At 44.3% G+C, this 26,962-nt stretch overlaps 1 protein-coding gene across 4 annotated transcripts in view; it reads left to right on the forward strand.

The window, feature by feature from the left end:
- The first annotated feature begins 1,492 nt into the window (after positions 1-1,492).
- The window catches only part of LOC126354729 (tyrosine-protein phosphatase 10D), a 341,160-nt gene continuing 315,690 nt past the window's right edge, over positions 1,493-26,962 (forward strand). For 2 of the 4 annotated variants that reach the window (XM_050004589.1, XM_050004590.1), the window contains exon 1: positions 1,581-2,009. In XM_050004589.1, coding sequence (XP_049860546.1) covers positions 1,929-2,009 — 81 coding nt within the window. In that variant the 5' untranslated portion in view covers positions 1,581-1,928. Of the gene's footprint in view, positions 2,010-26,962 lie in introns of all 4 variants that reach the window. The other 2 variants (XM_050004587.1, XM_050004588.1) reach the window with 2 other exon arrangements.

A 26,962-nucleotide genomic window follows, 5' to 3' on the forward strand; every position in this document is an offset into this window, starting at 1 on the left:
TCCTTGAGCTATAACTGCCGCTTAAAAATATTGAGAGATATGTGCATGCTTATGCAATTAGTACACAATTGTGTACACCCAGAAGCACAGTTTTTCTAAACAATGGCAAATTGTAGACATAATTCTGAAACTATTCTCTACCACCCTCCTAGCTCTGCTGGGTATGTAGCTGAATGCATGTTCAACCGAGTGTTGTGCATATTAAGCAGGGTGCAGATTCAATGTATGTTCAAGTGTGGCACACGTTTCCTTGGTCTCCTGAGAATGTATAAGGCACAATTCTTTTTCTCCCTGCTAGTAGTACCTCATTAGCATCAACCTGCTTCCAAAATGATGTATTTTTCAGAACACCATCATCTGATATGCATTATTGGGAACAAATTTGTATACATAAAGCAATATTCTACATCATCAACCCCTATTAAACTTTACTGAGAAATCCTTCATAAATGTAAAACTCAGTTCCACTATTGGCAAGTACACTAATTTCACAGATCCTTCCACCCACAGTTCCAAGGCAGTGTGGGAAGATCCACAGCTCTTCAAAGCCATTCACAATCTGCAGCCATTCTCTTCTTTGGCGAGGAAACTTAATTAAAAGGAATAAATTAATTCACTGTTTTGGACTTGAGAAATAGGGGGCATAACGTTTCATACAGTAGAATATTACCGACAACTTACTACACTATTCTGCAGGTGTATATAAGCGTTTTTATCATAACATTATCCGCCTAACAAATGTTGTAGTTGGTGTCCTGTTTTACAATTTTTCTCTTAGTTGTAGTAACCAACCAGCGAAAATAGTTCACCGACATAAGAGTGAAATTCTGAAATAAGAGTAATGAAGTTGCGAGCTATAATTGTGATTAGCACACTACAACCATGTAGTCGACGCTTCTGTAAAACGTATTTTTCTTTTCCTTCGCTCCATTGCTTTTGCTTTTTGCGTCACCAACAGCGCACCTGCCATACACAACAATCCTATAAGGACATCACTATTTTTCAACGTGGCTATTTCACTGTGGTTCCGTCCTGTGTTATATCTGTCTTTTTTTTTTTTTTTTTTTTTTTTTTTAAAAAAAAAAGCAGCGTTCTTTTAAGTTCGCACTCTCAGTGCACTTTCGATTGTGTTTTCTTTCGCTCATAGTGTAAACGCTTGTTCGTAAGCACAAGCAAACACCAGCGAGCTGTCCGGAATTCAAGTTACCTTGTGTTCGCTGCGATGTACAGATACCTATAGTGGTGAACTTGAGGACATACACAAAATCACGGATAATGCTACAGACCGGCTTAAAAAATCAGTCTTTTTGGGCAAGTATTTTTTATTGTGTAAAGCTCAGTGTTTTATTTTATGTTGTAATCTATTTTTTAAAATATTCGTCGTGTCAGTGCCGAACAAACACATGAAAATAATCCTAGTTATGTTTGTTCATATAGTTACAGTGCCTGACTTTAGAGAGCTAAGTAACCAATAATGCTTTTCTCCTTACAGACCCGAAACCTGAATAAATGAGTCTGTAAAATAAGCACAAATGTGTTATCTCTGGATTATATGATCTCTGGTCCCGAATCTTTGGCGCTCGTAGTTGTCAGTCTGTGGCGGTGAGTGCGTTTGTTTTGTTCACGTTGTGTGTAGTCCAAGCCATACTGTAGTTGCTTTTAAGTTTTGTTTGCGTGTGGTCGTCCGAGTACAGAGTGAGGATGTGACCATCTGTCGGATCTTACATTCGTTGTTCATTGTTGACGTGGATCTGGCAGTGCTGGTAGAGTTTAATGTTGATCTCCCGCTCGGGCCTGGATTTTAAATACTGCAAAACGATGTCATGACAGCCAATATCTTTCTGTGACGTGACTTTAATACCTTACAGTAGTTTCAATAGTGCTTACGTGAAGAACAATACATACCCTAAGGGGACTGAACGAAAAATATGAGAATCTTTCAAGAAGTACCCATCAGATGGAGATGCAATTTTCTTTCATTGCTGTTTCTTTTGAGCTGTAGCATTAAGGTAAGTCTAGGTTTTTTCAGTACGTCCGATTATTGTCATTTATCGCATACCTGGAGTTCTGGCGAATAAACTGTTACTGTGAACTTGTATTTTCATTATAAGGAGCTTGAATTTGTCGTCAACAATTCGAAAAAATTAAAAGAGAATGCTTTATCGTGTCCTATATTATGATTTTAATTAAAGATTGCATCTGTAGCCATCTGGTCCATCAGTAGAAATTTCAAAGCTTATGAGCATTGTTTATTTTATGTTTGATTAAAGCTACTTCTGATCACTTTCTAATACGCATTTCTTAATGGGGATTGCTGTGTGCGAGGATAGCATAATAAAGAAGAAATTACTACTAGAGCATTATTAAATATGCTGTTGCCAGTTGGTCAGTACAAGCTGCTAACATCAACTGAAACAAGTGTCAGTGGAAATTATTCGACTGTGTGCTCCGCTTTTGCTACACCTTGCACCAGTCTGTGAATAAGATGTAAGATTGTTTATTCGTGTCAGTTTTGTTTTGCTGGACAAACAAGATTTTTGTTTTAAAAATCAGTGAAGCATCGATGACATTATGGGACATGGTGACGTTAAAAACTGGGCCTCTCTCTACTTGTGTTTCCTATGGGTTTACTAATTCAGTATGGTTTATTTTGCTTCATTTATGTGTTTATTTAATTTCGTGTACCAGATTGTAATGGACAGATTATTTCATTGCTTCAGACTGCTTCTATATGTACGCAAGTTCTCAAGTCTTTTTTTCAGTGTAAACCTAATCATGTTCTTGACATATTAGCAGATATGCGGCTAAAACTTCTTCTCACTAAAGGGTGTGAAACGTAAATATCGGTAGGCCTATGGCCCAAGTAATGTGTACCACACCCTGACATTACTACAGCAGTCTAAGCTTTCTTTGCGCCGTTTTAAACAGGAGTTATTGTAGTGTTGCTGATATTTATTTTTGGTGTAAAAATCTTTTTTTGTCACAGTTTATACATACGCTGATTATGTCTTGCATAGTACTGTTTATCCTAACTAGTTGTTTTTAGTCAGGCTTTAAATGTTTATAGTCATATGGTGTATTCTGTTTAGTATGCATGCCCTGTAATTATCTCAAACACTCCAAAATTTCTATAAATAGGCTATTTGTATATGTCAAGAGACTCTTGAGAAATGCTAGCAGTTAATGATGGTAATATGACAATCCAGGAGTCACACTAGGTGTCCTATATAAAACTTTTGGAAGTATGAAGATGGGAAGGGTGCCGGTAGATGATGGTAAAATAGAAATGATCAAAGCTAGAAGCAGAATGATACAAAGAAACTTAAAAAAATTTGATATCAGACTCCTGTTGTGGAAGAGAATGATATTATTATTCTACACTACAAGAAAGAAGGCAGTACCAAAGAACTATGACTATTAACATCCTCCACAGTGTGTACAAAGGATAGTCTTGGGTTGTCTTAAGTTTTTTATAAGAGACACTGAGTCTTAATGAGGCGAAGGAGATTGTAGCACAATCAATATGAATGGGATTGAAAGATTTTTGCTTAGTCTTAACAAAATCTGCACCGATGGCTGTTGAGAAATACGGCATTGATTCAGTGTATTGTATAATACTGAAGGATATAGGCCTACATTGCAATATAACAGCCTACTGAGGTCGCTGATATGGGGTACCTGGCAGTAGGTGGCAGCTCAATGCACCTAATATGGAAAACATATGTTTTTGGGGTTATCGAGATACTTTTGATCATGTAGTGTAATTACGCTGACATATCTATCCAAATTTAATACTTTCGAGCACAGTGGTTTCATAGTCAGAAGGCCTGACAGATATGACAATGTGATTAAAATTCACAACATTGTTCAGTGAAATTTACACGGACATCAGTTTTACAGTTTGTAACTGTGTGATTAAGCTGATGGCGTAATACGGCCAGTCAGTGAAGAAGACAGAAAAAGTGGAATATGCTTTTGTATGGTGCGCCCTAGGGTATGCCACGACCAACATACCAGGAGTTTCCTGGCAGATTAAAACTGTGTGCTGGTCCGAGACTTTGCGGGCAACTGCTCTACCGTCTGAGCTACCCCAAACACGACTAATGCCCTGTCCTCACAGTTTTACTCCTGCCAGTATCTTGTCTCCTACCTTCTGAACTTCACAGAAGTTCATCTGCGACTCTTGGTCAGGAAAGGCAAAGGTCACGAGTTTGAGTCTCGGTCCGGCACACAGTTTTAATCTGCCAGGAGGTTTCATATCAGTGCACACTCTGCTGTAGAGTGAAAATCTCATTCTGGAAACATTCTTGAAATCCTGGCTAGTGGGTGCTGAGTGTATGTGTGGGGGTGTGTTTGAAGGTAACTTTCATAGGTTTTTCTTGAGTAACTAAAAAACTAGGCCCCCTACCGAAAACATTCCAGTACAAAATTTAACTAAATTAAAATTCATACAAAAAGGTCCTGTTCCTTTTTTTTCTGTAGCACTAATAGTGTGCACATAGCGAGCAAGAGAATGTGCTTATCTTTTGCGTGGTTTTTCAAGGCCAGGTATGACATTGCGTACTGCATAAACTAACACTTCTGTATCATTGTGTATATGCAGCCAGATGTTCCGTCCTGCGGTATCAATATTGACTCTTGAGCACAAACAGTTGGACAACCAAAGTTCTGTGTCGTCCTCCCGTGCGGTTCTGGGGTTAGAATAGAACCGAGGTATTCCTGCCTGTCGTAAGAGACGACTAAAAGAGATCGCACGTTTCGGCCTTTATGTAATGGTCCCCTGTAGGGTTTGATCTCCATTTTTGAAAGTTTTCCTGAAGAGCGAGCCAATTGGGGAAGGGCGCCTTACATGGTGTATCGTGTCCATCATGCGCGGAGATCTATTGCATCCTTCGTCACTGTGGATCTGCACTTCTGCTCATTCTCCAACTGTTGGGCAAGGTCACCCTCGGCTGCGTATTTTTTCATCGACTGGGCTGCATCGTTTTCTACACTGGTGATGATGATAGTGGACTTGCACCTGATATCCAGTACAGTAGTCAGTCCGTTGTGGTGGGGCCAACATATACCCTGTTGATTGTAGCCCCTCTGATCATACAGGGATCGCTCTGCTGATGTCTGCACCGTTAACTTACCACGCACGCTGAGGGGTAGGGTCACCCTGGGGCATTGGGACTCCTGGCAATGGCCATTCTGCCAGGTGGCCTTTGCTGCAGCTGGGTGGTGGTCATGGGGGGGGGGGGGGGGGGGGTCCCGGTTGGAGTGGGTGGCATCAGGGCAAATGATACGCGATGAAGTGTAGTACATCATATCTTGCTGGTGGTCGAACACCAGCAGTCTCTAAGCATTCATGGGCTCAGTTCAACACACAGAAGTACGACCCCAAATAGTTCCCCTCCCTGGCATACCATCGGAGAAATGTCAGACTAAGGATGGCAGCGGCTCTTATTCGCTCCGGTACCTTGTAGGTTCGAGAGCTGATGGGAATCTTTCAAGACAACAAACCCTCAGTTTTTTAGAGGACACATATGGGGAGGTGGAGGGCTTGTCGAAAATGAGATCTGGGTCAGTCTTGATCAAAACGGCATCATCTGCCTAGTCTCAGGCATTACTCGCTTGCGACAAGCTGGGGGATGTTTCTGTAACCATGACGCCCCATAAGATCTTAAATGTGGTCCTGGGTATCATATTTCATAGGGACCTTCTTTTGCAGTCTGACGGTGAGCTGTGCCCCAATTTAGACTGACGTGGCATACATTTCATTCAGCTTGTCCCCCGGTGCCTTCATCTTGGCCTTCGAGGGTGGTACATTACCCGAGGTGGTCAAAGTGATCGCCTACCACTGTGATGTATATCCCTCCCCCAAGGTGGTGCTTTAAATGCTGGAGGTTCGGCCATATGTCTTCCCACTCTACTTCCAGTGTCACATGTGGAGATTGTGGAAGCCCATCACATCCCAGTACTCCATGTGCTCCGACTCCCATCTGTGTCAACTGTGGAGAGCACCATTTGGTTTGCTCACCCGAGTGCAGGATTCTCCAGAAAGAAAGGAAAATTGTGGAGTACAAGACCCTGGACCGACTGACCTACACTGAGGCTAAGAAGAAATTTGAACGCCTACATCCCGTAGGTATGATATCGTCTTACGCCGTCGCTACAACAGTTCTAGCCCCATCAGCTCTGCCAAACCCAGTCACTTCTCAGAACCAGAAGACTACATCTGCCCCCTTGATGGTGGTGGGTCCTTTCCTCTTGCACCACCTACTTCAAGAGCAACACCCCCTCCCCCCCCCCCCCCCCCCCCCCCCAACCATTGGAGTATCAGTCCCCACTTCTGTGCCGGAGAGGCATGAGTCGTCTTCGGTTCCTCTCACTAGGGAGGGGTCTCTTTGGTCACTCCCTTTGCAGGTTTCTGCTAGTGGGAAAGATGACACCCGCCAGTGGCTGAAGAGCCCAAAAGCAGCTGATCATAGGGCTTCACACTCATCCTTAGTCCTGGAGACTGAATCAGTGAAGTCCTCCCAGCCAGGGAAACCCGAGGAGCAGCGAGAGAAATCCAAAACAAAGATCTCCAAGACTGAGGAAATTGCAGTGGCACCCACACCACTACTACCTACAAGCTCTGTGTCTGAGGATGAGGTGGAGATTCTGCCGTCCACTGAGGATCTAGACCTCGCCAGACCCTGGGACACAATTGGATATAGACTACTCAGGCAATAAGTAGGTGGCGACAGGTGACCCTGAGGTGTAAACTGCATCATTGAATGTTCCATGCTTTCCCAGGCTCACGATGACGTCATCCTCCAGTGGAATTGCAGTGTTTTTTTCCACTGCCTGGCTGGGATACGGCAACTGTTCAGCTTTACACCTGCTTTCTGTATTGCCCTCCAGGAAACCTGGTTCCCGGCTTTGCGGACCCCTGCCCTCCATGGCTATAAAGAACTGTAGTGACTATAATAGAGTGTCAGGTGGAGTTTGTGTTTATGTCCTAAACTCAATCTGTAGTGAAACTGTGCCCCTTGAAACACCTCTTGAAGCTGTGGCTGTCAGAATAAGGACGACACAGGAAATAACTGTCTGCAATGGATCTTGTGGAGTGGCACTGTGCTTAGCGGCAGAGGCAGAATGTCGAAACTTTACTGTCTCAGTTCGACCTCTGCCTCTTAAATAATGGGTCGCTACACAGTTCAGTGTAGTTCATGGTAGTTACTCAGCCATTGATTTATCAACTTGCAGCCCAGGACTTTTTCCATCTATCCCCTGGAGAGCACATGATGACCTGTGGTGTAGTGACCACTTCCCTGTCTTCCTGACACTGACCCAGCGCCAGGCTTACAGACGCCTGCCGAGATGGCTGGGTGGACTGGGAAACTTTCACCTCTGCTGTCACCATCTAACCTCCCCCACATGGCAACATCAATGTGATGGTCGAGCATGTGACTGCATCAATTCTTTCTGCGGCAGAAAACGTGATCCCTTGCTCTTCAGGGCGCCTCCCACGAAAGGCACTCCCTTGGTGGTCGCCAGAAATCGCTGAAACAATTAAGTAGCGTCGGCGAGCTCTATAATGGCATAAGCGGCACCCTTTCCTGGAGCACCTCAGAGCCTTTAAACGGCTCCGTGCCCACATTCGTCAACTTATCAGACGACAGGAGGAAGAGTGTTGGTAGAGATACGTCTCGACCATTGAGTGCCATACATGACCTTCCCAAGTCTGGGCAAGGATCAAGCGTGTTTTTCGGGTACCAGACCCCCGCAGGTGGTCCTAGTGTTACATAAATGGCGTGTTCTCTACCGACGCCATCACGATTGCCTAGCACTACGCTCGAACCTCTGTGTTGGAGAATTACCTTCCAGCCATTTGCACTCTCAAACGGCAGCTGGAAGGGAAAGTCCTCTTGTTGACTACACGCCACAGTGATTCCTATAACGCTCCATTTACAGAGTGGGATCTCCTCAGTGCGTTTGCACATTACCCCGGCACTGCTCCTGTTTCTGATCGGATCCACAGTCAGATGATTAAACTTCTCTCTTCTGACTACAACCAACATCTCCTCGTCGTCTTCAGCCGGATCTGGTGCGATGGCGTCTTTCCATCGCAATGGTGGGAGAGCACCATCATTCCGGTGCTCAAACCTGGTAAAAACCCGCTTGATGTAGATAGCTATCAGCCCATCAGCCTCACCACCGTTCTTTGTAAGCTGCTGGAATGTATGGTGTGTTGGCGGTTTGGTAGTGTCCTGCAGTCATGTGGCCTACTGGCTTCCACCAGGGTCGCTCTACCACTGATAATCTTGTGTCCCACGAGTCTGCCATCCGACTAGCCTTTTCCAGAGACCAATACCTTGTTGCTGTTTTTTAAATCAATGCAAAGTGTATGACACCACCCGGCGACATCATATTCTTACCACATTATATGAGTGGGGTCTCAGAGGCCCGCCCCCAATTTTTATTCAAAATCTGTCGCTATGTACTTTCCGTGTCTCCCCTATCCATGAGAATGGGGTCCTGCAGGGCTGTGTATTGAGTGTACCTTTTTTTTAGTGGCCATTAACGGTCTAGCAGTAGCTACAGGGCCGTCCGTCTCGCTCTCTCTGTATGCAGATGACTTCTGCATTTCGTACTGCTCCACCAGTACTGGTGTTGCCGAGTGGCGCCTACATGGAGCCATATACAAGGCGCTGTCATGGGCTCTAGCCCATGGCTTCCAGTTTTCGGCCGTAAAGTCGTGTGTCATGCACATCTGTCGGCGTCGTACCGTTTATCTGGAACCAGAACTTCACCTTACTGACGACCCACTCAAAGTAGTGCAGACATCGATTTTTAGGACTGGTTTCCTCACCTTCGTCAGCTTAAGTGGAAGTGCTGGCAGCACCTTAACGCCTTCCGCTGCCTGAACAACACCAACTGGGGTACAGATTGCTCTGTGCTGCAGCAGCTCTACAGAGCCCTTGGTCAATCCCGCTTTGACTATGGAGTCTAATTTATGGTTCAGCGGCGCCCTCAGCATTGCATTTACTCGACTCAGTCACTTCGCCTAGTGGCAGGAGCTCTTAGGACAAGTCAGGTGACCATCGTCCTTGTATAAGCCAGAGTGCCTCCATTGCAGGTTAGGCATGCACAACTACTGGCCAGTTACGTAGCACACGTTCATAGTTCTCCTGCGCATTCGGATCACCATCTTCTTTTCCCATTCACAGCGGTTCATTTCCCGCATCGGTAGCCCAGTTCACGGCTCCCAGTTGCAGTTCATGTCCGATCCCTTCTTTCCGAATTGGAGTTCTTGCCTCTACCACCTATACTTGAGGTCCATTCACGTACACCTCCGTGGTATACACCTAGGCCGCAGCTTCTCCTGGACCATTCACGTGGCCCTGAGGACTCGGTTAACCCCGCGGCTCTCTGTTGCCTCTTCCTCTCGATTCTTTGAAAAGTACTGAGGCCACGAAGTGGTTTGCACCGACGGCTTGATGGCTGATGCTCACGTCGGCTTCGCGTATATCCAAGGAGGACATATTGAACAGCATTCCTTGCCTGGTGGCTGCAGTGTTTCCACTGCCGAGCTGGTGGCTCTGTCTTGCTATTGTACACATCCGTTCATGCCCTAGGGAGTCGTTTCTTCTGTGTACTGACTCCTCGAGCAGCCTACAAGCTCTTGACCAGTGCTAGCCTCGTCATCCTTTGATGGCGACCATCCAGGAGTCCGTGTATGCCTTGCAATGGTCCGGTCGTTCAGTGCTGGTTGTCTGGACCCCAGGTCACGTCTGAACGCCAGGCGACGAACTTGCCGACAGGCTGCCAAACAGGCTATGCGGAAACCGCTTATGGAGATCGGCTTTTCTGCAACTGACCTGCGTTCAGTACTATGCCGCAAGTTTTTGCGGCGTTGGGAGACGGAATGGCATAGCTCCAGTACGCACAACAAACTGCGTGCTATTAAGGAGACTACGAATATGTGGAAGACCCCCACGCGAGCCTCTCGCAGGGACTCTTTCTCTACCGGTTCCACATTGACCACGCTTGGGTGACACACGGCTACCTCCTGCGCCGTGATGACCCACCTCATTGGTGGTGCGGTGCCCGGCAGCTGTCCTTCTTTGGCTGCCCTGCGACGGACTATTCAGTTACCGGACTCGTTGCCATTAATTTTAGATGACACCGCCTCATCGTCTAATTTTGTTTTACGTTTTATATGTGATGCTGCGTTTTATCATTCTGTATAAGCTTTCGTGCATGTCCTTGTCCCTTTGTGTTCTCCACTCTAATGCTTTTGGACTTGATGTTTTAATGTGTCACAGAGTAGCTGGCTTTCCCCTTTTATTCTCGTGGTCGGCCAGCCATGGTCATCTGCTCTATTGTTTTTATCTCTTCTACCTGTTTCTTGCTACTCTCTGTGGTTTTTTTATCATGTTTTGTCCGTAGTCGTGTTGATTGCCCTTCTGTCGTTGTACTGGTTCTTCCATTCTCCTGTTATTATGTTGTACGTCTTCTTTCTTCTTTCCCTCGTGTAATTATTTTACTGAGAACAAGGGACTGATAACTTTGCAGTTTGGTCCCTTCCCCCCCCCCCCCCCCCCCTCCTTTAAACCAAGCAACCACAATTCTGAAGGTGTTCCATTGACATTGAACATAATCATGAGATGCTTTTACAAGGAGAGACCCCAGCGGTGTTATCGACTTTCTAAAACAAATGTAGGTATCATATTGTGCAGCCATTCACCTTGGTTATCCCTCGTTTGAGAAAAATTGACGAAAAAGGAAATGCGGAATTTTGCGTGAACCTCAGTAACGTTAAAAAAAGGTCGTATGACGTAGAGTGGTTGCGTGGTGTAACGGATTGGATAATAGCTTCACATGCAAGAGATGGTGGGTTCGGATCTCTTTAGGTGCAGTAAACTATCTTTGCCCAAATGACTTCCATCATTATTTTTATCCAGTTAAATGGTTTAAATGTAATTTTTTTATTTCTATTCCGTTGTCACATTATTTTGATCACCGTATGAACTATTTTCATTACCTGAATTTTTTCTTTGCACCATTCTTTTTCCAATCGGAATTTTTTTGAATGTTAATTATATTTATCTGTTATATTATTCAGTTATTTGAAATTCTAACCTAAATACCTATTGCACTATGGACAGAATAACGCAGATGAAAAGTTAAATGAAAGAATGGTTTATAAGTATAATGAATTTAAAAAAAAATGAGAAATATTATTAACGCAATAATGTGGAACAAAAAAGAAACGAAATTAATACATAAAATTAATTAAAAGCACATGAACAAAGATTTCAAATGGAAAGAGACTGATAGGAAGAAAAATGAGAGCTAAATATGAAGTTGATATTATGATTAAAGTGATGTGACAAAGGAAAGGAAATAAAAAAATACATTTAAATCAGTTAATTGAATAAAAATGACGATCAAAGTCATTTGGAGAAAGATTTAAAAGTAAAGGAAATGTAATGCACCCGGCGAGCTTCGAACCCACAACCTCCTGCATCATAAACTGCTATCCTATACATTACACCACGCAACCAGATTATGTAATGCAACTTTTTTACCGCTATTGAGCATCACACAAAAATTTCCGAACTTTTCTTCGTCAATTATTCGCAAATGAGTGCCCACCAGGGTGAACGACTGCAGTGTGAGATACCTGGCATCTTAACCTACATTATCGTTGAGATGATATCATAGAGTCGATCCCACCACTGGGGACCTCTCGTTGTTACGGGTGCCGCGGAATCTGTTGCCGAATACCACGTGCCATTGATGTTACGATCTGTGACCACTAACGTTGTCCATTCCTTTTTGTCTGGGCGACTCTACTACGAAAATGAATGTGTGGTAGAGGGATGTCGATGGCAAGTAGATGTTGCACCATTTTTTCATTTGGTCTGCTCGTTCGTTGCTCCTAATTCCAGCATGTCCCGGTATCCGCTGAATATGAATCCGCTGAATATGAATCCGCTGACGCAGCTCGTTTACTCTATCGAGACTTCGCATTATATCGTGTGACAAAGGAATAACAGTTTTTTCTTCGACTGCCCTCGTGAGAAACAGTAGGACACTCACAGAGTCTGTACACACTAGACCACCCGTAGGGTTTTTACATAGTTATTTTTATTTGATACAATTTATTTTTCCTGCAAGTGCATTGTTATAATTGGTTGACAATTTCGTTACTGTAGGTTTTTAGCAAAACGAAAGCAACGTAAACAAATATATTAACATAATAAAATTTAAGTATACAAAAGAAGGAAAAGTATGTATATAGCAATGAAAGAGAAGAGACATATAGAATACAAAACAATTAGAATACAAAACTAAGTTAACATTATAGGAATTTATTGTGTATATGTTTTTGTGTGTGGTTGATAATGTGGTGTGATATAATTATTCTGTTGTGTATTTCGGGTTCCGAGAGTAACTGGCTTTACATTTTTTTGTGAATAGTTTAATTTGAAATATATATAAATAAATAGGTATATGTATTACTTTTTTTATCCTGCTTTATCCTGAGAGGGGGTGAGCGGTGTTTGGTGTTGTTTAGATTGTTTGTGTTTCCTGTGGTGGTTTGTTGTGTGTGTGTGTGTGTGTGTGTGTGTGGTTAATTTGTTATTCTTTCGTCAAGGTGAGTTGGTGGTGTTGAGTCTGCAGTTAAGGGTAGCAGGATTGGGATGAGATCAGGGAATGTTTTGGCGGTGTTTTGGGCTATTGTGCGTGATGGGGGAACGTATTTGTACTTAGGTTTTCTGTTTTGCATCACGACAATGCACCTGCTGATTCATCGTTGCTTGTGAGAGATTTTTTGGGCAAAAGTAACACAAAATCATGCCTCAGCCACCTTCTTCGCCGAATTTGGCCCCCTGCCACTTTTTCCTGTTCCCAGAGCTGAAGCGACCTCTGAAAGGACGAAGGTTCTCAACGATTGAGGAAATAAAAACTGCATCGCTGTAAGTACTCAAGGCTGTACCAAAAAGTGCTTTTGAGAAGCAGAAGAAGAAGGATTGGAAAAAGCATTAGCATAAGTGTATTCCATCCAAGGGGGATTACTTCGAAGGGGACAACATAAATATTGCTGAATAAATAAATAATTTTTTTTTCATAGAAATATAGTCACCTTCCTTTTTGAACACACCTCGTATGATATTGGTAGGAGGGGCTTGGGTTTCTTCGACCAGTGTGACTTAATCTGTGCCAGATGTAGTAACAGAGATAATTTCCGATGTAATGGATGACTGAATGAGAATCCGATCCACTTCGAAATGTGCATGTGGTTGTAGATCATCACCAGTGGGGCTTAGACCGTGTCTTAACTTTCTCCGTTTTCTGCATGATTTTGCTTCCGACGAGATGAACAAGATAGCGTGCTCGTCTTAAGTGAAACTAGCCTCCTTGGTGACTTCCCGCCGTCCAGTTGGCATTTGGGTTGACGGCTGAAACGCGAGCTGGTGTAACCCATTTCGCACGTGCCGCTCGGATGCTCGCAGCCTCGCTTCAGAGTTCGGATTGCGTCCCGTGAACAGGCGGCGTGGGCGTAGACATTGCACCGCTGTCTCTCGTCTTACCGCCGTGTCAAGGTGGCCGTGTACCTGCGGGGTGTGCGCTTAAAATCACGACGTGCAGGACGGAGTCGTCCGCAGGGAAGTACTGTCGTCGAACGATTGCAAGGAGGTACGGAAATACAGCATGTCCACTTGCTCAATGAGTGGCAGTACTCTTTAAATGCGTATAAATGTAGGCAAAGCATGTAGTAAAGAGAAAAACAACCAATGGTTCCTGACTACAAGATCAGTGGTGAACAACTTGAGCACGTCATATCGTATGAGTATTTAGAGGTAGCTTCAAGAAGCTATATGAAGTGAGACGTTCACATAAAAACAATGTCAGAGTTTTTGAGTATGTCACATTAACGATTGTTTGACGTAAGCTGCTTGTTGTTAGTAGTTAATTTTACTGGCGTAGTTTCGGATGTCATATTAATAATTAACTGACGTAAGCTGCTTGTTGGTAGTACACTACTGGCCATTAGAATTGCTACAGCACGAAGATGACTAGCTACAGACGCGAAATTTAACCGACAGGAAGAAGATGGTGTGATATGCAAATGATTGCTTTTTCAGAGCATTCCCACAAGGTTGCCGACATGAGGAAAGTTTCCAACCAATTTCTCATGCAGAAACAGCAGTTGGCCGGCGGTGCCTGGTGAAACGTTGTTGTGATGCCTCGTGTAAGAAGGAGAAATGCGTACCATCACGTTTCCGACTTTGATAAAAGGTCGGATTGTAGCTTATCGCGATTGCGGTTTATCGTATCGCGACATTGCTGCTCGCGTTGGTCGAGATCCAATGACTGTTAGCAGAATATGGAATCGGTGGATTCAGGAGGGTAATACGGAACGCCATGTTGCATCACAACGTCCTCGTATCACTAACAGTCGACATGACAGGCATCTTATCCGCATGGCTGTAACAAATCGTGCAGCCACGTCTCGATGGTTCAAATGGCTCTGAGCACTATGGGACTTAACATCTGTGGTCATCAGTCCCCTAGAACTTAGAACCAGTTAAACCTATCTAACCTAAGAACAGCACAGACATCCATGCCAGAGGCAGGATTCGAACCTGCGACCGTAGCAGTCGCGCGGTTCCGTACTGAGCGCCTAGAACCGCTAGACCACCGCGGCCGGCGCCACGTCTCGATCACTGAGTCAACAGATGGGGACGTTTGCAAGAAAAGCATCTGCACGAACAGTTCGACCACGTTTACAGCAGCATGGACTATCAGCGGTTACCCTTGACGCTGCGTCAGAGAGCGCCTGCGATGGTGTACTCAACGAGGAACCTGGGTGCACGAATTGCAAAGCCGTCATTTTTCGGTTGAATCCATGTTCTGTTTACAGCATCATGATGGTCGCATCCGTGTTTGGCGACATCGCGGTGAACGCACATTGGAAGCGTGTATTTGTCATCGCCATACTGACGTATCATCCAGTGTGATGGTATGAGGTGCCATTGATTACACGTCTCGGTCACCTCTTGTTCGCATTGACGGCACTTTGATCAGTGGACGTTACATTTCAGATGTGTTACGACCCGTGACTGTACCCTTCATTCTATCCCTGCGAAACCCTTCATTTCGGCAGGATAATGCACGACCGCATGTTGCAGGTCCTGTACGGGCCTTTCTGGATACAGAAAATGTTCGACTGCTGCCCTGGTTAGCACATTCTCCAGACCTCTCACCAATTGAAAACGTTTGATCAATGGTGGCCGAGCAATTGGCTCGTCACAATACGCCAGTCACTACTCTTGATGAACTGTGGTATCGTGTTGACGCTGCATGGGCAGCTGTACCTGTAAACGCCATCCAAGCTCTGTTCGACTCAATGCCCAGGCCTATCAAGGCCGTTATTACGGCCAGATGTGGTTGTTCTCGGTACTGGTTTATCAGGATCTATGCACCCAAATTGCGTGAAAATGTAATCACATGTCAGTTCTAGAAAAATATATTTGTCCAAAGAATATCCGTTTATCATCAGCATTTCTTCTTGGTGTTGCGATTTTAATGACCGGCAGTGTAATTAATTTTACCGGCCTAATTTCGGGCGTTGTCCATCATCGGCTGTATCTGTATAACTAAAGTCACTTGTTTCTCTCGGTGTTACTTAGCGGTATTTAATGCATGTGCGATTTTTTGTGTCATGATAATGTGACTATCCTTGTACGTAATTCATTCATGTAAGCCTAAGTTATTTTTGAAGGGAGGAGCAGCCTTTTTTCTTGTATCATGAAGAAGAAAATAAAGCAACACAATTAATGTCAGTCAAATCTTTGTTATATGAACCCAACATAAAGACATACAACAGAATAAGTGAATCCGTCTGTGACTGTTTTCGGTTGACGTTGTATGTGTGCGTTGTGCGTTTCTTGTGGTAAAGAGTTCTAGAAAATTTTACTATACTGTTCGTGTTCGATTGTAAATTTGGTATTTTTATGTAGGCTATTCCTTTCTGAGTGGAAAATGTCTACTTTTCTTATTCCTCCATAATATGTCACACTGTGATGATACGAAAAATCACACAAGCATAAATTACTGCTGTACAATAACATATTATAAGAAACGTGTCTTTTGTAATACAGATACCGCCAGTGACGTGCAACGCAAGAAACTAGCCCGCTAAAATTAACTATTACCAAATTACGTCAAACTGTTAATTATGAATGTTACTTATATACAATTTCTGCAAGCTTCAGAGCACAGCGCGTACAAAATAGATTTGCTGTGAAGGTTTCTAGAAGGTGCAATGTATCTATATAGGAAATGACACACATGAGGCTATCGCGAAAAATTCTTTTGTTGCTGTGTTTGGAATCCTAAATGTCGTGTGACTAGGGCCTCCCGTCAGGTAGACCGTTCGCCGGGTGCAAGTCTTTCGATTTGACGCCACTTCGGCGACTTGCTCGTCGATGGGGATGAAATGATGATGATTAGAAGCTTCACAACACAACACCCAGTCCCTGAGCGGAAAAAATCTTTGACCCAACCGGGAATCGGACCCGGGCCCTTAGGATTGACATTCTGTCGCGCTGACCACTCAGCTGCTACCGGGGGCGGACGGAATCCTTATGGAGAGGCTTGACACTGCAGTGTTTGGAATCCTTATGGAGAGGCATGACAGCAGACTGAGATTAAATACAGATGAGCGCTGCTAGAACCAGAACAGTTCGGTATAGCCCATTTGAAAGTGTAACTGCAATGCTCGTCGAACGTAATTGGAAATCCTAGAGACGTTTGGTCATTTTTTTCCTCCGTCTGTAGACGAATGTTATATGCCATAGCCGGCCGCGGTGGCCGTGCGGTTCTGGCGCTGCAGTCCGAAACCGCGGGGCTGCTACGGTCGCAGGTTCGAATCCTGCCTCGGGCATGGGTGTGTGTGATGTCCTTAGGTTAGCTAGGTTTAAGTAGTTCTAAGTTCTAGGGGACGTATGACCTAAAATGTTCAGTCCCATAGTGCTCAGAGCCATTTGAACCATTTTTATACGCCATAAATTCTACAATATTCGTATGATGTACCTTACGTCATGGAATGTACAACACGTGGGTGGTTTGATAACTGTGGTAAATTTCCATGAAAGAGTGGAACATTTTTGTTGCGCCGCCATGGCTGGTAAGATTGTTTATTCCAAGCAACGTAAAGAATTTCAGCAATATAAAGAGCACAGTTCACTGTTGACAACTGTCCGGATTGGGTAGCGTTACTCACAAGTAACATTTCATTTGAAGTGTTAGACTGCCGCACAAATGAAAACAGAACTGAATGAAGTTCGCACGGACGCAGCACTATTATTGAGGGCCATTTACTTTTGGAGTAGTGAACCTAAACATGGTCGGAGAAGCACCAAAGACGAAGTGTGCTCCAGTCGCCCATTTGAGGTCACCACGAAGGCAAACATTGACAGAATCCGTGATACGGTAATGTAAGACCGCCGAATAAAAATTCGTGAGATTTCTGAGACTGTAGGCGTGCCAACTGAGCGGGTGCAGAATATACTGCACCGAGAATTGGCTATGAAGAAGCTGTGCCCGCGGTGGATGCCACTACTGCTCACAGTCGACCGAAAATGCATCTTCACAACAAACTATACACAACGTCTGCCGACGTTTCATCGCATCCCGCAAGACGTTTTGTGCCGATTTCTGGCTGTTGGTGAAACTTGGTTCCATAATTATATATCATTTACATCTATATTTTGCAAACCACTGTGAAAGCAAGGCAGAGGATACGTCCCATTGTACCAGTTATTAGGATTTCTTCCCGTTTCCATCACGTATGGAGCGTGGGAAGAATGATCGTTTGAATACCTTTGTGCGTGCTATGATTAACCTTATCCTCACGATCTGTACGTAGGGCGTTGTAGTATATTCCTAGCGTCATCAGTTAAAGCGGGTTCTTGAAACTTTAGCAGACTTTCTTGTGCTAGTTTACGCCTATCTTCAACAGTCTGCCAGTTCTCATTCTGCAGCATTCCTGCAACTCTCTCCCACGGGTCAAACAACTTGTGACCATTCGAGCAGCCCTTCTGTGTATACGTTCAATATCCCCTGTAGTCCCATTTGGTACGGGTACCACACATTTGAGCAATATTCTAGAACCAGTCGCACGAGTTATTTGTAAGCAATTTCCTTTGTAGACTGATTGCACTTCCCCAGTATTCTACCAATAAACCGAAGTATACCATGACTGAGCCCACGTGATCATTCCATTTCACATCCCTACAGTCTGTCCGCCATCGTAGCTGAGTGGACATCGCGCCGGCTTGTCATGCCGGGGGCCCCGGGTTCGATTCCCGACTGGGTTGGAGATTTTCTCCGCACAGGGACTAGGTGTTCGTGTTGTCATCATCATTATTTCATCCTCATCGACGCGCAAGTCGCCGAAGTGGCGTCAGCTCAAAAGACTTGAACCCTACAAAATGTTGCCTCCATGTATTGTATGAGTTGGCCGGTTTCAACAGTGACTCACTGGCATTATAGTCATAGGATACTACGTTTTTTCGTTTTGCGACGCGCACAGTAAGTCAAAACGGCAGTTAAAACAATGGACAAAGTCTGGTGCATGTGCACCAAAGAAGCCAAAGACCATGTTGTCAGAGGTGATGGCCACAGCTTTTTGAGATTCCCAGGGAATAATCCTCGTAGAGTACTTGGAAAAAGGCAGAACTGTAACGGACTCCTATTATGCTCCATTGCTGCATCGTTCGGAAGTTGCGTTGCCCGAAAAAAGACCAAGGTTGGCGCGCGTAAGAAAGCGCTCCTTCACCAGGATAATACACCATCTCACACATCAGCGAAAGTGCATTAATTGGGCTCTGAATTGGTTCCTCATCCACCCAATTCGCCAGACTTAACCCTAAGTTGCTGTTCCTTATCTGTATAAACGATTTGGGAGACAAACGAGCAGCCGTCTTCGGTTGTTTGCAGATGACGCTGTCGTTTATCGACTAATAAAGTCATCAGAAGATCAAAACAAACTGCAAAACGATTTAGAAAAGATATCTGAATGGCGCGAAAAGTGACAGTCGACCCTAAACATCGAAAAGTGTGAGGTCATCCACATGAGTGCTAAAAGGAACTCGTTAAACTTAGGTTATACGATGAACCAGTCTAATCTAAAAGCCGTAAATTCAACTAAATACCTAGGTATTACACTTACGAACAACTTAAATTGGAAGGAACACAGAAAATGTTGTGGGGAAGGCTAACCAAAGGCTGCGTTTTATTGGCAGGATACTTAGAAGATGTGACAGACATACCAAGGAGACTACCTACACTACGCTTGTCCGTCCTCTTTCAGAATACTGCTGCGCGGTGTGGGGCCTTACCAGATAGGACTGACGGAGTACATCGAAAAAGTTCAAAGAAAGGCAGCACGTTTTGTATTATCGCGAAATATGGCAGAGAGTATCACAGAAATTATACAGGATTTAGGCTGGACATCATTTAAAGAAGGCGTGTTTCGTTGCGACGGAATCTTCTCACGAAATTCCAGTCACCAACTTTCTCCTTCGAATGCGAAAATATTTTGTGACACCGACCTACACAGGAAAGAACGATCACCGCGATAATATAAGGGAAATCAGAGCCCGTACGGAAAGATATAGGTGTTCATTCTTTCCGCGCGCTATACTAGATTGGAATAATAGAGAATTGTGAAGGCGGTTCGATGAACCCTCTGCCAGGCACTTAAATGTGATTTGCAGAGTATCCATGTAGATGTAGATAGAAGTACCTTCTTCCTGTTCCCTAACTTGAAACTTTGGCTTGCTGGGAATACATTTTCATCAAATGAGAAAGTGATAGCTGTAGTCAACGAGTATTTTGCATAGTTTGACAGAACGTATTTTTCCGTTGGGATGAAAAAGCTGGATGATCGCTGGACGAAGTGTATATCGTTCAGAGGAGTCCACGTCTAGAAGTAACGTGATTCGTTTACGAAACAAACATTTTTCTCCCTTTTTCACCAGACTTTTCAAACCACCATCGTAGCTTGCGGAGTAGGTTCTGCCCAGTAAAGAGTATCAGCAAGTCTCGCCGTTTCGCTTCCCAAGTGCCTCTCGTCACTGCTTGTTCAGAATGCGGCGACGCTGTTCAGTGTTTGCTGACGCCAGCATTTCGCGAGGTGGCCGCCTGCGGTCGTGTTCCGCCTCATCTGCGACATTTCGCAAACAACGGCCGCCAGAAAGCTGTGTGTACTTACGCTATACGGCGCCCTCGTACGTTTCATGGCTGCGCACTTTCATTGGCTGACAGCGCCTCTTGTTCCATTTTGCTGGCAGTCACATCGTGGGCATTGTGGTTTGGAACCCGTTGGCAAGCCTGAGGTTACGTATCCAAAGGTTCGAGGCGCCAGGCGCCCTTTGCGAAAGAAGTTTTTGTTATTACAGCTTCCTTAATTGCTGTGTCAAATTAGAGATTCATTTAAAGCCTATTGAGAAGCAGTAAATTGCTGACATACAGAGGAGCTCCTTCCAAAGAATCAGGGTAAAATTAAATTATTGTCGTCTCATCGATTTTTGTGGGTTGTTATTACCATCATGATATAGCTCTCCACTCCTATCACGTGCCACTGACAGTCTTCAACACAACTGTTGTATGCTACATCGACGACGGTCGGCCTCACATGCTTATATCCAGGCGCGTCCTTCTGATTAATTCCCTCCACCGTACCTTCAGCTACATTTTGCAGCAACCACTCCTTTCGTAATTGTCCAGCACTTTTCTCTTTCGTTCGTTATTTTTATTATTCATTTTTCTGGTTGGCTCGTTGCTAATCGTTTAATTCCTTACTCGATCAATCCACCCGATCGACAACTATCTCTTGTAAAGTTACATGTCAGAAGTTACCAATAATTTCGCATCTGTTTAGTTGCCCAGAGATAACGCCCTATTTTTTGCACTTTAATTCAGTACAAAGCCATCGCGTTATTCCACTGTCTTTGAATCAGTGTAATAATTTCATTTAGAAGCGATCACTAAAGGTCCTGTTTGGTTACAATTTATTGGCGCAGCGCATTCGCCGAAAGTAAACAGGAACTGAGTCGGTTGCTTAATGAAATGGAAGGCATCCTAGCCAATTACTATAGAATGCACATAAGTAAAAAGAGGTGGACATGCTGGTTGACTGAATGTCAAACCTGGACTCGTCTTAAAAAGATGGAAGGATTTTGCTATCTCGGAAATTAGAGCGGATGAAGAAGGAAGATGGAAGGAAATACGTAGTTGCAAGTTTGGCAAAATAAAATGGGCTTTCTACAAAAACACACAGTTTATAACGTCCAAAAGATACAAACACTAAGACCAGAAAAATAGAGTCGTAAAGCTGTGTTTGGAGCGCGGTTTTTTGTGCGTGCGAAACGTAGACAACACATGCTTTTTACTTGTTTTACTAATGTTGCCATCTTTTTTCAGCACGTGCTTAGTTTTTGCCAACTGTCAGTCCAGGTTATTCATGGAAGTACTGTGAACGATAACTGCTTTACGCCTGTGAAGCGTCTAACTTTAATGTATATTATTGATTGCAGCTTAACTACTTGAAATGAACGAAAAGTCGAAATTGCAATTGCGGAAATTATAATATAGAGTGCAGACAATGGCGAAAGTTGTGATTTAACAAAATCAACGAGACTGCAATCTTAAAACAAATAGACGCTGAGAGAAATGAAATAATTACGAAACTCAGAAAGGTGGTGGTACAGGAGACACTTGACGGATTAAAGAGTGAAGTTCGGCAACGTGTCAAAGAGAGGAAAAAAATCTAACTAAGAAGATACTGAATCAGTAGATAAATTGAAGACTGCGTTTGGGGTTCGATCCCCGGTCATTCCTAGGCATTTTGTCTGTCACCTACCACTTCTTTCACCTCTAGGTATGTTTGTTAATGTGAAGAATGCAGAATTACACCGTGGTTCGGAATTAGCATTGAACTGTAGGTACCCTCACAATTAGATCCGTTCAGACGTCGGAGGAAAGCAGTGACCATGCCCAGTAAAGAGCTGTTATGTTCGAACCAATCTTCGGGATGGAGACAGCTTTACCTTGTAATGAATCGAAAAAAAGAGGACGGTTAGTCAAATGTAACATCAGTCGTTGCGTAAAATTATAGTGGAAGGAATGAATCGCAGGGGCACACTTATATATGAGTGTATAAGGAAGAGTTTAAATGATGTGAGACTTGGCAGTTAAGCTGAGGTGAATGGGAAAGCAGACTGACAGGAATGGAGATTTGCATCAAACCGACATAGTTTGGATGACCGAAGCAATATTCCTCTTAACACTGTGTATTCGCCATAGAACTTTCAGCAGGCAAGTCTAGCGACAGGAAGATTAGAAGCATCCATCGATATATTCGAGTTTCATTGAATTCTGCAGTCTGTTCACAATCGTAGACAGGGATAATAAATTTATTGTTAGCAAGAATACTGTTAACTCCAGTGCAATTGATCACTACTATGTCAAAAAATTTGTATTTTTGCGTCATTTGGAAGTTCCTTGTGGCATAGATTGGAGAAGTCTCTGAGCTGTTTATGTTCTAACTGTTACTACTTAGGCAAGCAGCTGTTATCACGGAGGGCGCCTACACTCGCATTACAGCCACAATGGATGTCACTGCTCACAGTGCTTCGACTAGCAACTAGTTGCGCAGTTTGGCAAAAGCAAACAGTTCGCTATGGTCCGGGAGCCAGGCTGTCCTTGAAAGTACTATATTGGGGAGTAAGATTCAGTCGCCTAGATGCTTGTAGTAAATTAGTGATTATCCGCGTGACACTTCGTCATTTCTTTTAGCGAGTAGCATTCGTCCACATTATGTGATTTAAAATTCCTTTGAAGTTGTCGCCAACAGCAGATAATCTTTTGACTCAGTCGTAACCAGTATACGTACGCTTACGCACGCTGGCTCGCGACTCTAGAATATTTGGCGTTCCGCCATTCGCTCTGTATTCATCGTCCGTCATCCGTATTGTGCTCAATCCGTTGTACCCCAGTGGAGCAGAAATACGTAGTCATTTAGCAGTCGCTTGTTGTCAGAACTTACTTATAGTGATGAGCATGTTGATATAAGCATTTTGACTAAGTAAAATGAAATATTTTGAGTATACGAGGGCTGTTCAATAAAGAATTATCATAATTTTTTATGGTCATAAATTCTCGCGCTAAAATTTAATCTTATGATATTCTGTTAGCTCAATGTGCAACAAACACGCTGTAGTAGTTCAATGGATTCGGAAGTGGAGGAAGACCTCGTAACACCGGCAAACGAACTTTTCCAAAGGGCCTTCACTGCACGGAAATGAACAAGATGGGGACTCTCCCCGATGACTGCACTGTGGATAGTATGTAGTAAGTATGTTAGCGTGTTTGCTCTCTAGGCCAGAGTTCAGTGTCATGACGTATTTATATTCCATGTAAGTGGCGGTTTCATGCCGTCATGTTTAGCATTCATCTTTGCTTTATTTTTCGATTGTAATGTCAGTATACGCATTTTCTTGAGACATGTAATTGAACATCGTGGATCTGTAATGGTTAATAGAAACTCATATTACTCATGTCGTGTCTTTCCAAACTACATAAATCGAGACCTTCTCACGTTACATGAATATCGTATTGTGTTCTTGTGGGATTACGGGCTCTTATTTGTGTATTCGAAGGGTGCAGTCAACGAGGAATCAACAAGATTGAACAATTTACTTCGAAACCGACGATTGTCTTTGAGAGATCGTATTGAATAGAGAGAGTATGTACTTCTTACCCGGCATTCATTTTTTCTGTTGAAGTTTTTGTATCTAAAAATCTCTCTCTCTCTCTCTCTCTCTCTCTCTCTCTCTCGCTCGCACGCACGCACGCACGCACGCACGCCCTCTCGGCGGGTCAAATTAATTACGTAAACTTCGAATTTACTAGAGTTTAGTAAACAGCAACTACGGTCTTTCCAAGCTTGAGAGATCCCATATTTTTTTCTTGGGACTAAATGCACTATTTTACGTAAAAATGTGGACGATAGAAGTGTGTTAAGAATCGTGACGGTTTTTTGCCTTCCCTCTTCTCGCTTGATCAGTGTTGCATTGCATCCTGCCGATGCTATAGTGTAAGAGTGCTTCAAACTTCTGAAGGTGGGCCCGTTGCCTTGAACAAGGATCCGTCCGGCGCAGCTTTTGTCGGACAGTAACAGTCTGCTGGTGTTTGAAGGCCTCAGGAACGCTAGGAATGACTTCGTTGGACTACGGCCAGCACACCTGGGAACTTCACTAGGGCATTCAGTGCGGGCGTGCGCGCAACACACACACACACACACACACACACACACACACAATCATGTTGGAAAATGAAATTTGAAACGGCCTGTAAGTAGTCGGTTTTCGGGTTACTTGCAAAACACATGAAACTTTGGAGAGCCTCTCTCGAGCTCGACTATGTGGTCATTCTTAGACTGTCTTGGTTCACTTTTCCGCTTAAATGGAATGTAGCCTCATCACTGAACATTATGCTTGAAGTTTCCACGTATAGAATGAATTCACAAAACCCTATAAAAGTGTTCTTTTTTTTTATCACCCTCGTGAAGGACTCGTAGCTATTGAAGCTTGTGTGGTGGAAATACACGCGACGCGGCAAAAGATCCCAAGCAACATGAGGAATGACTTACTATCTACCGGCAAATTTTTAAATGGATCTTCTATGGTTTTTAAATTTAAAGATTTGTTGTATAGACGATGCGCTCCGAGCGAAATAGAGAAAGCGAACCACGCTTTGTGCAAATTCAAAATAAACTTCCGTACGAAATTTTAATTTTGGCAGTAGTAGCTGAAATAAATGTTCTTTGAGTTGGATGGGTGTAACTCAGTTAACATGATCAACATTGTCCAGAACCTATCTTCATTTCGATGCTTGACTGCGGATGACTCCTCCTGTAAGTTTCTTATGTGAACAGGGCCAGAGAACACCACGGTTGTCAAAAGACGTGAAAAGTCGATTATTGTTTCCAGTACACAGTTCATTACGTCACTCAGTGCTACTCAAGATCGTACATCATACTGGGCCTCCAGACTATGTCTCGCGGGTCTCATATAGTCTTCCTAACACCTTCTGTGTTGTTGGGTATAGTAAATTCGCTAATTAAAATTACATAAGTTGTTGATAATTACAGAAATATTTTATCATCCGATAATTAAAACTTAAATACCTCGAATAACATACCAAGACAATTATACACTCCTGGAAATTGAAATAAGAACACCGTGAATTCATTGTGCCAGGAAGGGGAAACTTTATTGACACATTCCTGGGGTCAGATACATCACTTGATCACACTGACAGAACCACAGCCACATAGACACAGGCAACAGAGCATGCACAATGTCGGCACTAGTACAGTGTATATCCACCTTTCGCAGCAATGCAGGCTGCTATTCTCCCATGGAGACGATCGTAGAGATGCTGGATGATGTCCTGTGGAACGGCTTGCCATGCCATTTCCACCTGGCGCCTCAGTTGGACCAGCGTTCGTGCTGGACGTGCAGACCGCGTGAGACGAGGCTTCATCCAGTCCCAAACATGCTCAATGGGGGACAGATCCGGAGATCTTGCTGGCCAGGGTAGTTGACTTACACCTTCTAGAGCACGTTGGGTGGCGCGGGATACATGCGGACGTGCATTGTCCTGTTGGAACAGCAAGTTCCCTTGCCGGTCTAGGAATGGTAGAACGATGGGTTCGATAACGGTTTGGATGTACCGTGCACTATTCAGTGTCCCCTCGGCAATCACTAGAGGTGTACGGCCAGTGTAGGATATCGCTCCCCACACCATGATTCCGGGTGTTGGCCCTGTGTGCCTCGGTCGTATGCAGTCCTGATTGTGGGGCTCACCTGCACCTCGCCAAACACGCATACGACCATCATTGGCATCAAGGCAGAAGCGACTCTCATCGCTGAAGACGACACGTCTCCATTCGTCCCTCCATTCACGTCGGTCGCGACACCACTGGAGGCGAGCTGCACGATGTTGGGGCGTGAGCGGAAGACGGCCTAACGGTGTGCGGGACCGTAGCCCAGCTTCATGGAGACGGTTGCGAATGGTCCTCGCCGATACCCCAGGAGCAACAGTGTCCCTAATTTGCTGGGAAGTGGCGGTGCGGCCCCCTACGGCACTGCGTAGGATCCTACGGTCTTGGCGTGCATCCGTGCGTCGCTGCGGTCCGGTTCCAGGTCGACGGGCACGTGCACCTTCCGCCGACCACTGGCGACAACATCGATGTACTGTGGAGACCTCACGCCCCACGTGTTGAGCAATTCGGCGGTACATCCACCCGGCCTCCCGCATGCCCACTATACGCCCTCGCTCGAAGTCCGTCAATTGCACATACGGTTCACGTCCACGCTGTCGCGGCATGCTACCAGTGTTAAAGACTGCGATGGAGCTCCGTATGCCACGGCAAACTGGCTGACACTGACGGCGGCGGTGCACAAATGCTGCGCAGCTAGCGCCATTCGACGGCCAACACCGCGGTTCCTGGTGTGTCCGCTGTGCCGTGCGTGTGATCATTGCTTGTACAGCCCTCTCGCAGTGTCAGCAGCAAGTATGGTGGGTCTGACACACCGGTGTCAATGTGTTCTTTTTTCCATTTCCAGGAGTGTAGATGTCTTGTTCTCATGGAAAAGTAAGTCAAATGACACGAATAACCAATGCTGATCACATTTTCGTTATTTACAATGAAACTACGTTTTCCAGAAGATTCCCACCATGTTTCCTGTTTCAAATAAGATTACATTATTTTTTAGTGTGAACAGAATTTCAATATATAATATACCAGCCCAAATACACAATTTGTTTTCATTGGTAATCTGGTTTCGTTTTATGAATTACAATAAATACAAGGTAATTAGATGTTATAGTAAGCTGACAG

The sequence above is a fragment of the Schistocerca gregaria genome, chromosome 3, assembly GCF_023897955.1.
Source record: "Schistocerca gregaria isolate iqSchGreg1 chromosome 3, iqSchGreg1.2, whole genome shotgun sequence".
Classification (NCBI taxonomy): domain Eukaryota; kingdom Metazoa; phylum Arthropoda; class Insecta; order Orthoptera; family Acrididae; genus Schistocerca; species Schistocerca gregaria.